The 17,531-nt window shown below is 41.6% G+C and overlaps 1 protein-coding gene across 1 annotated transcript in view; it reads left to right on the forward strand.

Annotated features, from left to right (window-relative positions):
• Window positions 1-17,531, forward strand: part of LOC125900688 (nardilysin-like) — a 47,821-nt gene that overhangs the window by 27,085 nt on the left and 3,205 nt on the right. Inside the window, exons 14-30 of the mRNA XM_049595851.1 lie at window positions 2,850-2,908; window positions 3,259-3,313; window positions 3,414-3,518; window positions 3,969-4,092; window positions 4,455-4,541; window positions 7,169-7,288; window positions 7,408-7,459; window positions 7,888-8,038; window positions 11,280-11,407; window positions 11,590-11,752; window positions 11,960-11,991; window positions 12,263-12,401; window positions 13,156-13,203; window positions 13,284-13,336; window positions 15,644-15,727; window positions 15,972-16,062; window positions 16,318-16,434. Of these exons, the coding sequence (XP_049451808.1) occupies window positions 2,850-2,908; window positions 3,259-3,313; window positions 3,414-3,518; window positions 3,969-4,092; window positions 4,455-4,541; window positions 7,169-7,288; window positions 7,408-7,459; window positions 7,888-8,038; window positions 11,280-11,407; window positions 11,590-11,752; window positions 11,960-11,991; window positions 12,263-12,401; window positions 13,156-13,203; window positions 13,284-13,336; window positions 15,644-15,727; window positions 15,972-16,062; window positions 16,318-16,434 (1,608 nt within the window). The remainder of the gene's footprint in view (window positions 1-2,849; window positions 2,909-3,258; window positions 3,314-3,413; window positions 3,519-3,968; window positions 4,093-4,454; window positions 4,542-7,168; window positions 7,289-7,407; window positions 7,460-7,887; window positions 8,039-11,279; window positions 11,408-11,589; window positions 11,753-11,959; window positions 11,992-12,262; window positions 12,402-13,155; window positions 13,204-13,283; window positions 13,337-15,643; window positions 15,728-15,971; window positions 16,063-16,317; window positions 16,435-17,531) is intronic.

Below are 17,531 nucleotides of genomic sequence, written 5' to 3' on the forward strand. Positions count from 1 at the left end.
CGGTCAATCCATGTGAAATTTGGCACAGTGGTAGAGGGTCATGGGAGGATGTGAATGAAGCAATATTACATCAATTGGCCAAAGGGGAGGGCGCTATGGCAAACGATTGAAATTGCAAACTTTGAATGGGCATATCTCATGCCCCGTATGTCGTAGAAACTTTGCACAGAGATGCCTCTCTTCATGAGGAACAAATTTGCCTCAAGAACCCATAACTTCCGGTTATATAGATTTTCCGCCATTTTGAATTTTTTTGAAAAACACTTCAAATCAATCTCTTCCTAGGAAGTTTGATCTGCATGAAACTGGGTGAACATAATCTAGGGACCAATATCTAAAGTTCCCTCTTGGCAAAAGTTGGAAAACTTACTAAAACTGAGCTTCTATAAGGCAATGACTTTAACTATCTGCCTTTCAACGTGCTACCTCAACTACTAATGTACAATTTTAGCCCACTAACTATCCCACTATTGGCAATGGTACTGCTGTACTTTCAATAAAGCAATCAGACTATCAAATTCACAAAAACTCTGTCTGAATACATTGCTCTTGTTAATAGGTCCAGTTGACTATTTGATCTGCAATTTTCTATGACCTGTATCCCAAACACACACCATGTGAAACCGTACGTGGGCAACTGTGCACTCAATGGGTATGGACTAGTTCAGGTATATTTTATGAACCTAAAAATATAAGGTAATGGTCTGCTTGTGATTCTCGGTGACTTCTGTGCTGCCCTGTTACCTTTTCCAGGAAATGGCGGCACACGGAGCTTCAGAGAGCTGGGAATACGAGCAGACAGGCGGGTGATTGATTGACTGATTGACTAATTTCGCTTTATCGTCAAAAAAAAAAGTGTCCCAGGATGTCAGTTGTTTCACATAAATACAAAAATACAAAGAGCATTTAACCAAACAACAAAATCATACACAAAAGCTGCTAATCACCACAGACATTACACAAAGAGGCTGCAGTGCAGCATTTCACCCGTTACCCATTACACTCAGTGTTTGACCCAGGCTTCTTAGAAGCCACACTCTGATTTAGTAGGTTGACAGACTGAGGAACAAATGAGTTCCTCAACCTGTTCAATCGAGCCTGTGGGACTCTAAATCTTCTGTGTGATGGCAAATGTGACGGGCGGGCAGGTGTCTGTGCAGAGCACCGGAACAAAAACACCGACACATCACTGACAGTGTGACAATAACATCCCAAACACCCGTTTCATGCTCAGTGGTTTCTGTGACATGAGAAATACTTTTGAAATAAGTAAAGTCATGTGAAGCCGCTGTTTTTAAATAGATATGTGCTTCACAATGTCACATTATCTGGGAAAATAATAGAGTATGCACTGAGAGTGCATTTACCTTTCAGATTTGAATGCATCAGGGGCGCAGGATGCAACGACACTGAAGGCAGACGTCTCACATGTGCTCCCTGCATTGTCACTACAGCCGAGGAGTGACTGTAACAGAGAGTAGCGGCACTCTGTACCATGAAAAATCACCAATATAAGTTTGCAAACACAACCGGACATGTTCCAGCAGGAAAATAATCCAATATCATGGAGAAATAAACATCAGCAACCAACATTACATATTTCCCTGACATTTGCGTGTAGTTACATGTTGCAGCATATAGGATGTAAACACATGCAGTAGTGCGCCTGGGGCAGATGACCATATAAAGAAATAGGTCACGAGCAAATGTCGTCTTGTTGCAAAGATAGAAAAAAATATAAACAGTATATTTAGAACGCTCTGAAGCCTCACAGGGATTATTTTTTACATATATTAAACTCCTTATTTGAAACTTTAGCCTCTAGAGCTGCCCCCTGACTAAGACTTTTCCTCGTCGACCAGTCGTCGTCATTCATGGCCATTAGTCGACTAGTCGCCCGCATGTTTACGATGTTAATTTAATTATTGAATTATACATTTTGGGCGGGGCAACACAATGGTTTGAGTTGAAGGTGTGAGAAAGAATAGTATCAGTAACATTGTTAACACTGTGCTACATTACAGAGAAATACAAAACCATACTAATGAACCTTCATTAATATAGGCCTATATTTTATCTACAAGTGCACGTCACACACTGAGCGAGCCGCCTGTTAATGACGCTGTGGGCTAATGGGCATGTAGCTACTTCCATGTTTCAGATGATACGTCATGTTTGTAGTCGACCAATGAAGATGAGTTTACATATCACCTTGGGTTCATCCTTCACCTTCTCAAAATGATCCCACACTTTGGATTTCCTGCCCGACATGTTATTAACTAGCCTGTGGAATAACCGCAGTTACCAGCCCTGGAAATTAGGGGCCCTACACATGCTGCTTCTTTAACCACCTGGAAAACACGAGGTCGGGCGCTGGGTGCTACTCTTGTGCCTTTTTTGTGCCAGCTTTCAAGAGCGTGGCGTTGTGTAGGCCTATCGTCCGTGGGACAGATGTAAAGCTCTGGGTAGCCCTGCACTAACATGATCAACTTTTCCATATTTATCAGACTGAATATTTACAGAAGCAGGGAAAGATATCTGTTGGCTGTAATTGGTTTGTTACGTGACTCCTGTCTGGCTGCTGAGCGTGGCCTCTTCCTGTGTCTGTCCTTTCAAATTAAATTCCCAAATGCTCCAGTCATATAGGTTTTGATTTATTTTGACAAGGTGCAGCTCCTAATAGAGTTTCACTTTTTTTTTCTGAGACTAAGCGACCAATGAAATCTGCCGACTAATGACCCTTCTGGTCAACCATTAGAGGGCAGCCCTTTTGGTCGCGACAGAAGATAAGGAAAAGCGATAGGTCCCCTTTAAAGTTATGACATCTAATTTGTGTGTGTCTTTCACAGGTGACCCACCTGGTGTTCCAGTACCTGAAGATGCTGCAGACACTCGGACCCCAGCAAAGGCACTCTCACTCACTCACACACACACACACACACACACACACACACACACAGTCTCATTAAACACAACAGAGACGTACTTGTAAAAAGAAAACAACCCTTATACTCAAAGAGAACTTCAATATTTTGTCTTTTGGGTGTGTTGTAGCGCAGGAGCTAGTTAATACTGCATTATACTGGACAGGTTTATGAGCTGGGTGCATTTGTTTGTTTTCTCATTTATAAATTTATAGCATTTTTTGCTTTTGTTATGTTCCCTAATCTGTTTTAAGGAGCTCTGATGTTGTGACATCTGAGCTCCCGTCTGTGATGCATAAAGGTAATATTTCAGTCTGTTTGTTCGTGCATTCAGAATATATGAAGAGATTCAGAAGATTGAAGCCAACGAGTTTCACTATCAGGAGCAAGTAAGAATTCAGATATTTATGTGCTGCTGTATTTGATGCTTTTTTTTGTTTTGTGTGTTGTTGTTTTTTCCACCGGTGAGAATGATTTCCTCTTTGTCAGATTGACCCTATAGAGTACGTGGAGGACATTTGTGAGAACATGCAGCTGTTCCCTAAAGAAGACTTCCTGACAGGAGATCAGTTGATGTTTGAGTTCAGCCCAGAAGTAAGTAGTTCAGTAGTTCGGGGAGTGAACCAGTTCAACGTTTTATTCTAAAATCCTATATTTCCTTTTTTTAGAGAAAGATGTTAATGAAACGGGTCACTCAAAAGTGGGAAAATATAGACATTTTCTCCCGTCTGATATGTTAATGATTTTTATAGCCAGCACCTTTTATGTGCCAGAAATATATTTTTCTAGAGTTGTTGGTGCTGTCTTTGATTGGTGGGTGTTGTTTTGCATCAAACGTTACAGTCTAATTGTGTCTTTGCATATTTTCTGTGATGACAGTAACTTATGTTCTGTTTTGCTGCCTCTTATTGTGATTGACAGCCAAAATTGTTTTCACATAAACAAGTAATTGAGACCCAGGAAAAAACAACAACTCTCCCCCTTTGCTGAAACTTTATTTTCTTGCGTGTGTGTGTGTATGTGTGTGCGTGTGTGTGTGTGTAGGTGATCAGCGGAGCTTTGTCCCTCCTCACCCCTGAGAAAGCCAACCTGATGCTGTTGTCACCAGAACATGAGGGCCAGTGTCCCCTCAGGGAGAAGTGGTTTGGCACTCAATACAGCGTGGAAGGTGTGTTTCTCGGTGTGTGTGTGTGTGTGTCTGTGTGTGTGTTTGTTTACTGTCAGTGTAACAGCTCCTTCCCACAATACAGGCATTCAGTGAATACATTGTCTTTTTCCCCTTGTGTGGTGATATTCAGCCTGATATACAATGCAGCCAGCCGGCAGCAGAAATGTCAGCATTTATCTCTGTCTTTTAGCAGGCGAACAATAGTGTTGGAATAGCATTAAAAAAAAAAAAAAAAAGGAAAAAAAGTACAAAACCAATATTTCATTTTCGTCGGAATGACGTCTTCAGGTCACTCGATTCCAAACATGAATCTGAACTGCAAATATTTCTTGTGAGCTGATAGATGTATGCTCTTCACACAGACATTCGGCAGGAGTGGATGGAGCAGTGGACAGGAAACCTGGAGCTCAACAGTGAGCTCACACTTCCTGCTGAAAACAAGTTCATTGGTGGGTGAATAAACGAGTACTGTAACTGTCTCAGAATTATGTCAGTCGAATTGGATTTGGCTGTTCAGCTTGAATTTTTGACTGTTTGTTCCTTTCCCCCCCCGGAAGTTTGAATTTGAACAGGGTTCGACGGGACGTTTAGTGTGGCGGAGAATTCACGGTTTATACGCTACAAGCTAGTGCAGACCACCTATGCTAACGACAACTTAGATATCAAACAAAAGCCAGAGACTATATTGTACTAAGTTGCTGTGAGCTGTAAATTCACGACAACTTCTCTGCAAAAGGCAGAGGATAACGTTATCTTGGAGCCTGACCAGGCAAAGCCTCTCTTCCCCCAGCTGCCTCCATTTCACTTAGACCCACCTGGCTCTGGGTGTGCAGCTGCCTGTACAGAAAGGCAGCGTGAAAGTGGGGAGCGCTCACTCTGCAGTCACATCTCGGGAGCAATGTCCCCAGAACTACACTGACAAAACAAAAAAAAAGACTGCTTTACTCGAAGAATCTCAGTCGACTGAGGGGTTTCCAATTGATAAGTCATATCTGAAATGAGTTCAATAAGATGATCATGAACAAGACTTATTCCTTATTCCTATCGCAATTGATTGCGCTTTTTTATCGCAGGTTTAAAATGTCATAAATTTGCATTTCTAAGGTGTGTTTTGAAATCTAGCGATTCTTATCAGAGTGTTTTGATTGGGAATCAAATGAGTGCAAAGAAGTATCCTTTATTGTCTTGACTTTTAGATTGATTCCTTTAAAATCAGTGCTGCACTAGTACAGTACAACTGTGCTGTTCCAAGAGACAAAACAGCAGCACGCAATTAACACACTGAGACCAACATACTGTAGATCCATTTTTGTCCTTTTTTGGAGGGGGGGGGGGGGGGGGATCTTTTTGGGGAGATAGCAGGTCAACAGTATAAGCCACATAGAAGTGGTTTCTATTATTTGAAAGCTGGAAACCTGACAAATAATTTAAGATGCAGCTCAGCACCGTAATTTATTTTTCTAGTCATAAATACATAAGAAACATTGCCGGCAAAAACTATGTGCCCAAAACTGACTGGGACTAACATAAAGTGGACATATTGGTAAAGGTGAGATTTGTGAATACTATTATTCAGATATCTTGAGTTGAGAGGTCAAGGGACTCTGTGAAAATGGCCATGCTCTTTTCCCTCATCAAATTTTGTCCCAAATTTGGAGCGTTATTTAGCATCCTTCCTGAGAAGCTAGCATAACATGGATTCCTTAGATCTTTTAGTTTCATATGATAGCAGTATCGTTACTCTGGCTTTAAACCTTAGCCGTCTATAGTGTCTGAAGCCCGGTGGTGGCGAGAGTAGCAGCACATAATTAACGTGATTATTAACGTGTTATGTTCAGACCTTAATCGCATCCCAATGAATGCTTTAACACTTAAAGCCCTGGTGATTATGTCGCACAAAGCTGATAGGTGAGTGGTTTATTAACATGACGTAGTAGAGTTTCATACGTAATGGATTCAGTGTGGACAGAGAGCGTCCAATGTAACGTGATGCAGCGAGATAGTCATGCAATTGCTGTTAGGGCACGGTCTTGAGGTGGCGCAGTGCGATGCAGTCTCCTGGTAGTGTATTAAATGCAAGCTATTAAAAATGACAGTATTTGAATGGACTGTAAATGATTAAAATATAAACATGCATTTCATGTCATGTTCAGAGGCCGCATAAAATGTTTCTGAGGGCCGCCACTGGCCCACGGGCCGCACTGTGAGCATCAATATTCTTACCAGACACATTTAGGTTTTTTTCCATTTTGAACTCGTCATCTCTTGAGGCAGTTTATCAGACTTAACGCAGCTCCCTCAGGAGCCACACAAGGCTTTATACAACTTCTTTCCACGTATGCAGTAGTACTCCCCAAGACCTGTAAACAGACTTTGATGTGTAAAATTGGCGCACACCCCCTTTTGAAATAATAATCACCAGAGATGAAGGTGACATGGTTTTCCTGCTGTGTAGTGTATCATTGCTTATCACAGAACCAGCTCCTGTAATGTGCCAGTGGCTAAAATCCCGTCCGGAACAAAACCTGTATTATATTAATCCTGTCTGAATGGGGCTTAGACAACACTGTGTTCAAACCTTGGTAAGGATGCATGTTCGTGCTCAATAGATTGATGTGCAGGAGTCATAGTTCACCATGTCCAACTTTAAAACGCCACAAATCCTTCACCATCACTCTGACATGTCATGCAAATCCAGCAGCCTCTGCAGATGGCATTGATTGGGATAAATGGAGTACATTAATTAAAGGTCAAGATTTTAACTCCCAACAAGACACCTCTGGTCCAGTCCTGACCAAGCTTTCAGGGGCGACGCGTTTTTGGCATTGTGCTTATAAATTTTGGACGGCCACAGCAGCACATTGCCAATTCTGATAAAAATGTGGAAGAATGATGCGTCTTCACTTATTGGCCCAAGGGTTACTGAATCATTTATTGGGAGGGGGGGGAGTTTTTTTACAACCAGCTGCATGTTTATCCCAAACTGGACATATTGATTTGCTGAAACTCACACATTATTTATGAGATTGCACCGAGTGGAATTATGATGTTTTATTCTTTATGTGCATTTGTTCAGCCACTGACTTCACCCTGAAGCCGTCTGACTGCCCAGACACTGAGTTTCCTGTCCGGATAGCCGACAGCGACAGGGGCTGCCTGTGGTACAGGAAGGACAACAAATTCAAAATCCCTAAAGGTAAAATGTGTGTTTGCCTGTGCCTTGTGCATCATTTAGCACCCAGAGATGTTTCCACAAAGACTTTTGATATCATTAGAGAGGTGTTGACACTCGTTTGTCCTTTTTTCCTGCTGCAGCCTACATCAGATTTCATCTAATCTCTCCTGTAATCCAGCAATCTGCTAAGAAGTAAGTTCAGGCTCAAATATGGCCCTGTGAAAATAGTGTTTGTTTTGTTAGCTGTAGCACTAATTAACATCTCTTTCTTTTCTGCCATTGTTTGTTCTCTCTCCTCCTCCAAATATATCTTCTTGGCCTTTTCATTGCTTCAATCCTCCTTTATACTTCCCTATTACCTCATCTCCTGTCCTTCCCTTCTTCTGCTGCTTCTTCTTTTACCTTGCTTTAATCCTTTTTCACTCCTTCCTCCATCCCTACCTCTCACTCCCATCCCCCTCCTTCCCCTGCATCTCAACCTTCTTACCTCCTCTCCTCTACCATTCCCTTCCTTGCTTTATTTCTCTGCCCTCTCTTTTTTCTTTACTTCTTATTCCCTAACATCCTCTCTATCTTTTCTCACTCTGTCCACCTTTACCCCCGTCTGCCCTTTCCTCCAGCATTGTCTTGTTTGACCTGCTGGTCAACATCCTCGGCCACAACCTCGCTGAGCCGGCCTATGAAGCCGAAGTGGCCCAGCTGGAGTATAAACTGGTGGCCGGTGAACACGGCCTGGTCATCAAGGTTAAAGGATTTAACCACAAACTGCCTGTGAGTGAATGCCTCTCGAGAACCCCCGCACACAAACAGAAACAGATACGATTACATGCATTAAACCACACACTGATTAATAACAGTCTCAGTTTCACCTTACATTATGCAATAAATATACTGTTTCACAGTAGTACATACTCTTGTATGCACCAGATAACTCACTATGTATAAGATAAATCCTTATTTTCTCATTTGCTCATAGCCCATACAGACTTTTCTTCCTGTGTGATTGTTGGTTACTTGTATATGATTTATTTCAGATAGCTAAAGTAGGTGTTTGATACCATTTCCTAATGAGGTATGAGCTATATATGTCAATGGTAATCAATGGTAATAAATCATTCATTAAAGCTACAGTTGGAAACTTTTACTAAATTATTAAAAAGTTTTGTCATCTGACATCAGTACAGGAGACAGATAATCTATGTATGAAAGCACATTCCTCGTAGTGCTCCTCAGGGCATTTTTAGGAATCCATTGCGGCTAAAAGAAAGCAACCAATGAGAGCCAAGGAGTCTCTAAAGCAGCTGTCAATCATGTCAATCACTGCTCATATACTGCGGTCAAAATGACTGTATATAAAGGTGGTCAAAAAGCAAGACAGTCTCACTCCGAAGTGACTTGCGGCATTAGGCACAGATGAAAAAAGCTGTCCTTCAACATCGGCATGATACACAGTTGGTCGCCATTATAGTTGAATGGCGTCCGGTGGCATCAGGGGGAAATGTGGCAAGACAAGAACGAAAGTCAAAGCAGCGAAGGGGGTGGATGAGTCCAACAAACAACGATTTCACCCAGGAGAGCGGTGTTCATGTTCCGTAAGATTCTAAAGCCAAACCCTGTTCTTTTTTCCTAAACCCAACCACATGTTTTTGTTGTTTAAGGAAAAAAAACGTCAGTTAGAGTTGTTGTACTGCTGTAGTGTGTTTATTTTGAAAGAGACTGTATGTAAACATTAAATTTCCTGTGAAAACGGAAGTGTATCTAGAAAGAAGACAATGCATGTAACAGGCAGAACTTGACATAGCATCGCAGAGCGTCAACAACCAACACACCCAGGGTACCTTGCACGTCCTATTTGAATGTGAAAAGTCCATGACCAAACGCCAATATGTGACGAGGTCGGAGTGAGAATGTGTTGAAAAAAGCCACAATATCCTGGATACGTGGATCGCTACAGTATCAAGTTCCCGCCATCTGACCAATCGTGAGCAGCACCATTGTTCACACAGCTGTTATTTATGATGTCAAACCCCATTTTTTTTTTACATTAAATAACCAACTACACCTGATCAGAAAAACAAACAGCGGTGTTAGAAGTACTACCTAAAGTGACAGAAACCATTTCGGGGGAAAAATTATTTGACATGTACTTTGATCTTTTAGTTTGCCCCATGTCCAGTCTGCCCACATGGAGGGGGTAGGATTTATGACCTATACTGCAACCAGCCACCAGGGGGAGATGTTTCGGCTTCACTTTTGTGGAGCTGACATGTCGCCCATCTATATACGGTCTCTGGGTCAAACTATCAAACTAGGTAGTGCTGATCAAGTATGAATCAAGTTTCTGTGTCTACATTGCCCATTTGTCACCTCAGATGTTTTCAGAGACAAATTTTAGTGTACTGTCAAGCTGTAAAATGAGAAAGTTTGTAACTGGGCCACCATGTTGGAAACAGCCAAAATGAAACAAAGCACAGCCCACCAGCAAGACTGACTTTTTCATTTCTGTCAGGACCAGTTAAGTCAAAGAAAACTTTATTTCCATTTGCAGTATTATATTTGGCGGTATGGCTCTGTTCTGGGATCTCTCTGCTTTTCCTTGGTCTATGCAGAAAGCCTCTTCCACGTGTCTACATGGAAGGCCTACGGCGGATAGGGTACACCTCCCTGCCCTTCCATGCGCCTCGTGAAAAGCCTTATGGCAGAGAGAGCACTCCTCCCTGCCCTTCCATGCACTTATGTGGAAAGCCTTAAGGCAGAAGAGAGAGAGCACACCTCTCTGCCCTTCCATGCACTTATGTGGAAAGCCTTAAGGCAGAAGAGAGAGAGCACACCTCCCTGCCCTTCCATGCACTTATGTGGAAAGCCTTAAGGCAGAAGAGAGAGAGCACACCTCCCTGCCCTTCCATGTGTAAATGAGGAAAGCCTGAGGCAGAGAGAGCACACCTCCCTGCCCTTCCACGTGTAAATGAGGAAAGCCTGAGGCAGCGAGAGCAAACCTCCCTGTCCTTCCATGCACTTATGTGGAAAGCCTTAAGGCAGAAGAGAGAGAGCACACCTCTCTGCCCTTCCACGTGTAAATGAGGAAAGCCTGAGGCAGAGAGAGCAACGACCCCTGGGAACAGAACAGAGCCAGCATCAATAACTTCGTGACCTGATCATCATATTGGAAAAAGTTGTGCTGAAACAAAGCACTTTCTCATTGTATAGCTAAACGGTACACTAAAATATGTTTCTGAAAACATTTAAGGTGACAAATAGGCAACGTAGTAACGAAATCTTGATTCATATTTGATCAGCGCTGTCTAGTTTGACAGTTGGTGCACGACCAGTGATTGACATGATTGACAGCTGTGTTAGAGACTCCTCAGCTCTGATTGGTTGTTTTTCTTTAGCAGTGGTGGATTTTGCAAATGCCATTACAGGCCGCATGACGAGGAGGAATATGATTTTTTTCACAGATTATCTGTCTCATGTCCTGCTGTCAGGATGTAGTGACAGCTTCATTACATATGACAAAGTTATAGAAGTTACCTACTGTAGCTTTAAAGCTTTATAAATCATCATAATAGACACAGACCATCATAATTTGCCCTTAATAAGAAATATTGGACATTTTGGGTGATATTTGTCACACCCTGGCAACCAAATAGTTGGTCTTATTATTGGCTTTACAGGGATCAATAAATCATTAAAGGAAGGGTTCCACATTTTTGGAAATACACTTATTTGCTTCCTCTCTGAGAGTTCAGTGAGAAGATTGATACCACTCTGTGTCTTCAGACCCGCATCAGTCTCCTCATTTAAGTCTTGGCAGGAAAGCGCTGAGCATATTTCCAAAAATGTCAAACTACTCCTGAAATGATTTATACACAATTACTCCTGCGGCTTAATTTTGAAGCTACTTTTTAACAGACAGACGGCATGCACACATAAATGTGTTTGTCATCATGCATGTTAATGATAGTGATTCTTCATCCTGTCTGTCTGTCTGTCTCTCCGTGTCTCTCCTCAGCTGCTGTTCCACCTGATCATTGACCACCTGGCTGATTTCTCTGCCTCCCCTGATGTCTTCAGCATGTTCACAGAGCAGCTCAAGAAAACGTACTTCAACATCCTCATTAAACCCGAGAAACTCGGCAAGTGAGTTGTTTACCTTCTGTCTCCTGACATTTCCAGCTTGCTGTCGGACTCATCTTCAAGTCTATGATGCCTTCTAGTGGTGAAATGTGTGACAGCCCTGAAAGGGAAAAACCTCCTGCTCTTGTTGTCCTCCTTTCACCTCTCTGTGTATCTCCCTCCCTCCTCCCTCTCCTCTTTCTCAGGGATGTGCGTTTGCTGATCTTGGAGCACTCCCGCTGGTCCATGGTGGAGAAGTGTCAGGCTCTGACAGCTGGTCTGACCAGCGATGAACTCATGGACTTCAGCCGTAAATTCAGGGCTGAGCTGTACGCAGAAGGACTGGTGCAGGGCAACTTCAGCAGCTCTGTGAGTCGACGGCAGGCGGCATGCAGACATGACGTTTAATTAACAATAAAATTAACTGATTATATCTGATGAATGGGTTAATGTTCATGTCTGCACTTGCATCAATTGATTCTCAGTGTACTTGACATTCTCGTGTCTCTGCTGCTCTCCTCTTCTCACTCTCTTGCTTCTACCTGTTCATTATCCTTTATTGTGTTTTCTCCACAGGAGTCAGAGCAGTTCCTGCAGTATGTCATAGAGTAAGTCAGCTATTACACTGAATGCACTCTCTAATGAGAACACCAATACTATACAATCAAATGGATTTGTTGCCGCCGTGCACAATAATTTGCATTAGCTGTAGTTGTTCACTCCATGATTCCCCTTTCATCTTCTTCACTGGTGCTTTTTCCTTTATGCCCTCCTTTCAAACTACCTTCCTCCTTGCTTCCTTTCCTCACCTATTTACCTATTTTGTTCTCTTTTTCTTTAATTCTCCTGTTTTGTCATCTTTTGTTTTTCCTCTGGCAGAAAGTTGCAGTTCTCCAAGCTGCCAGCAGAGGTGCCGGTGATGTTCAGAGTCGTTGAGCTCCCTCTTAAGCACCACATCTGTAAGGTCAAAACACTCAATAAGGGAGACGCCAACTCTGAGGTCACTGTTTACTACCAGGTACAACCAACATCAGCATCTTTCATATCCTCCTGAGACCCTTCGTTCTCATATGAGGACATCACATTTTGGGTGTCCTGCACCTTATACTTCACTCTGCTTAACTCAGACCTGTTGTCCTCATTAAAACAAGATGGCAGCCACCTCTGCCAAGTCAGTCTGCAGCCGATCCCGACGCAAAAGTGGCCAAGATCCAAAACTTGATCACATTTTATGGTTGAAATTAAGTTTATGTATGATTAATAGTGTTTGTAGTTTGATATGGCAACAAATTTGACCAATTTTAGCATCAGTAACAAGCTATGACACTGTTAATTAGGAAGTACTCGTCTTAGGACATCGGGACTTTATTGTTGTCTCGTTTGAGGATGTTTGGACCAATTAGGTGTGACACACTGTCTATACAGACAGAAGGACATTCCTTGCTTTGAGTATGAAATAAGGACAATGCATCCAGATTTACAAAATGAGCAAATCACAAGACTTTAACATTTGTTGCATTATTTGTAATTTATTTTTGCACAACAACATTCAGACATCTTTCATTTCTAAAACTACTTCCTGTCCAAAGACAACGTTAAGTTATACTTATCAAGTTCTACTGATCCCAAACAGCTCAGAGACATTAAAAACGTGTACCAAACAGATGCTGAGGTCTCAGGAGGATATCTACAATATTCTTATTCAAATATATTCCAATATAATTCTTTTTATTTACTGCACACTGTTTTCTTTCTCTCTTTGTTTTATCTAGTCTGGCCCCAAGCTCTTGAGGGAACACACACTGATGGAACTGTTGGTGGTACGTTTATTTTTCTGTATCAGTTTGCATTTTTATTGTGTCATCCCTCCAAGTTGGACTAAGTTGTTGTCTTCTTTCAGATGCACATGGAGGAACCCTGCTTTGACTTCCTCCGCACCAAAGAGACTCTCGGGTGAGTGTAGTTATGTTTTCAATAAAAATATTTACTTTTTAAAAAGGAATTTTATTAAATGTAGGCAAAATAGAACATGAACCAGTCTTCCTTTAAAAGGTGGAATGTATAGGATTGGCAGACATGGAATATCCTCCTGAGACCCTGTTGCTTATATTGGTCAAATTTGGTTGCCACATCAAACTACAAACATTATTGATGATAAATAAACAAGTTTCAACCATAAAATGTGATCAGGTTTTGGACCTTGTCCACTTTTGTGTACCAGAAAAAAGGAATTGTTGTTTTTGTAACTGTATATCTACATGCAGAGCGAGTCCTCCTCTAAGGAGTCTGCCCTGTTGTTCCACTGTAGTTAAGAATCATTTCTCTACCGTTCATTTTGTTTGATGAATCACTTTTATTTGTCTTTTTAAAAAAATATCCCTTTGCCATGTTTTAAATATTAGTATTTCTTGAATATTTATTTATGTATTATATTTTGTAAAGCACGTTGTGTTTTCACAGTGACTAATTTCTTTTAGGCATATAAATTCAACCCAAGGATACATTTAATTAATAAAGCACTAGCAGCTCTGATATAGGTGCCATTTCATGGTTGCTTGTTAGTGTGATAGCTTTCCTTCTTTATTAAAGCATTTTCTGAAACTTGTTTTTAGTTCTTTACTAAGTTATTTTATGTGCAAATTGAAGACAGGAATGGAGATGTATTTCTTTTCTTCTGTTTTGATGTCTCTGTCTCTGTCTGTAATTTGGATTGCTATTTTTGTGCTTCCCAGAAGAACAAACGTACTTATCATGTTCAGAAACTGTAGTAATGTTGAAGCCTGTACTTAAAGGGACAGTTCGCCCCAAATCTTAAATATGTATTTTTCCTCTTACCTGTAGTGCTGGTTATTTGTATAGATTATTTTGGTGTGAGATTGGTGGAGATGTCGGCCGTAGAGTTGTCGGCCTTCTCTCAAATATAATGGAACTAGATGGCACTCAGCTTGTGGTGCTCAAAAACACTGAACACTGGTGCTAAAAAACACTCAACAGCAATGTCTCTTTCCAGAAATCATGACCCAAGATAATCCACAGACCTTGTTGTGAGCAGTTTCATGTAGGAGCTATTTTCTCTATATCGAACTACATCAACCGAATGTTTCACCACACAGAGGGAAGAACAGAATAGAATATATTTTTATTGTCCACCATGGGTGGAACTTTGTCATTGGCTCACCTAAACACAAAAGACAACATTGTAAAAAACAGACGAACAGTCAGTAAAACAAACACACAAAGTTATTACAAAACACTTAACACATTAAATCATTAAATCATGTCATTGTCTGTCTGTAGTTTAAAATTCATCAGTCACGTTGTTGAGTTAAGAATACTGAGGCACTTGGGATGAAGGATTTCTTAAATACATTTTTGATCGCCAGAGGGACTCTGTAGCACCTCCTGGAGCTCAAGACCTCAAAGTAGCTGAAGAGAGGGTGGGTGCTATCTGCCAAGGTACTCCTCTTTTTGTGTGCATATGCTCATGGACAAGAGGCTCATGCTTCAGTATGGCTAGGTGAGCTAGCAGTAGATTAACGCTTCCTTCTTTGTAGTGATACAGTTGGTGGGTGTAGCTCGGTAGAAAGAAAATAGTTCCTACATGAAACTGCTCACAACAAGGTCTGTGGATTATCTTGTGTAACCAGGTCATGATTTCTAGAAAGAGACATTGCTGTTGAGTTTTTCAAATGTATTTTTTTGCTGCTTTGAGCACCACAAACCGAGTGCCATCTAGTTCCACTATAATCGAGAGAAGGCAGACATCTCTACAGCCGATATCTCCAACACTCTGCAACTCACACCAAAACCATCTAGACTGATGAATAGCTCCACAGGTAAGAGGAAAAAATATGTATTTTTCATTTTGGGGTGAACTGTCCCTTTAAACTGTTCTAGTTTAATTGGGACAATGTTTTTCATATTCACCCAGCCTTTGAATCCTATTAGTTACTACATATTTAAATTCCAGTTTCCTGATTTTCAGACTATTACCATGAATCATAGACATACAAGGACTTAGTTTTTTATCAATGCTGTCAATGAACTGAACTCAGAAATAGACAAAACAGTTATAAACAAGGACAACAATGCCGAACAAATACAGGTAAAGAATAGAGTGCAAAGTGAAGAACGTCAGGACAGGTGGGGCATTAACTTATGGCAAATATAACGCACTCTCTCATGAAGTCATTTTGATCTGTCTCTGTTTGTGTGCTCATCTGTCATCCAAGCTGTCTTGTTTCATGTCCCCTTCTGCAGGTACCACGTCTACCCCACCTGCAGAAACACCTCAGGCGTTCTAGGCTTCTCTGTCACCGTGGAAACGCAAGCCACGAAGTTCAAGTGAGTCTGCAACACAATTGTAACCTTTCATTTGCCCAAAAGCAAGATCCGATTTATCTTAACCGCTTTTCCCAAAACCAAGGTACCATTTATCTTACTGTTCACCCAAACCCAAGCTACGATTTATCTATCCGGCCCTGCAAAGAGAGGAGCGAGTGGAACTGATAAATGACTGAAGGAATCAAATACACCCTATAGCCCATAATACATTTCTTACCTCTCACCAACTTTTTTCTTCTCTCAGTACCGAGCTGGTGGAGTTAAAGATTGAAGAGTTTTTGGCTTCATTTGGGGAGACGCTCGATTCGCTGACTGAGGAGGCCTTTAATACTCAGGTTTGTGTCTGTGTGTGTGTAATATTTTGTGTATTTGTGAGTTCCCCCTCATTGTTATGCAAGAGCAGGAAAGTTACAGCAAATGATACAAGAAGTTTTAGAAGAGTCAAAAGTTTCTTTTTAAGTTACTCTGGTGGATTATAACACATCTCCTAACCATGTAAAACCCAGCTGCGCAGTCAGGTCTGCTGTCGCTCTTTCAAGTGCTCGTGGATATCAAAACCGCGTGTGTGTATGTGTGTGTGTTTTGCACAGGTGACTGCGTTAGTGAAGCTGAAGGAGTGTGAGGACACGCACCTCGGGGAGGAGGTGGATAGGAACTGGGCCGAGGTGGTTACACAGCAGTATGTGTTTGACAGGCTCCACAGAGAGGTGAGGACAACACACACACACAAACACGCTCACACACACACACATCGTCAGCCAAATAGATAAATGAATGGGTACATCCTCTTCACGCTTTTGGGGACTATGTATTGACTCTAAAAGGGCGGGTCCATCTGTATTCTTTTCCGTGCTTTTCAAACGGAAACTCCACTCAGCTGTTAGCAAAAAGTGGTGACATATAATACAGCTGATGCCTTCCCCTCCCTCAACCCCCCACACATCGTTCACCAACAGTGAAAACATGGAAAATGAAGATAATGTTAGCTTGGAAGATATGAGCTTTTAGGTAGAACATGGTGCCTTTATTTAACCAGGTGAAAACACACTAAGATTCAGTGATACTACATTTGTACCTTTAAAACACACTGATAGATTCATAGTCAATATATCACCTACAGTAGATGGATTTTAGCATGATCCACATTTGGAGAAGCAAATACGAGTACTAGGGCACAGAAGCTTATCACCATACAGCTGTGGACACCACATTAGTTCTCTTTCAGTTGATTCACTCGGTACAGCACATATACTATCAGACATCATGCCCTTCATGGCCTACCAGAAGACACCTCTGTTCAGGCCTTTTAAGGCAGATGACCTGTGGTGACACATATGTACATATACGCCCATCACCACAGTCATCCCTCAGTTTGATGGCCGCTTGTCACTGAACCCAACTGCACAGCAGGGCAATGCAGTGTTGTACCTTGTTCCTCTCCATCAGGGAACATAAGTTACTGTCATAACATTTGTTTGTTCTGAAAGTCACACAATGACACGAGGCAGCAGTAGACCAACAACTCCTCGTATTCTGCAAGTTAAAATGACTTTCTGTCAAAGGAGTTTGGTGGCTACGGACGGGGGCAGCAGCAAATCATATTTTAGCCTCCAAAAAACAAAGACCAACCCCAAAAAAAACAGTATCAGTTGAAGTGTCTGCCATATTTTGATTATTTTCATGGCTTTACTTTGCCATCAGACAGCCTTTTCTGAAAGGGAAGTGATGCTGTTACATTGCCCTCTTCAAAGACACCAGACTCAATTAACAGAAACAGTAATTTTACCTCACAGCACACAGGAGT

This window comes from Epinephelus fuscoguttatus, linkage group LG14 (assembly GCF_011397635.1).
Source record: "Epinephelus fuscoguttatus linkage group LG14, E.fuscoguttatus.final_Chr_v1".
NCBI lineage: Eukaryota > Metazoa > Chordata > Actinopteri > Perciformes > Serranidae > Epinephelus > Epinephelus fuscoguttatus.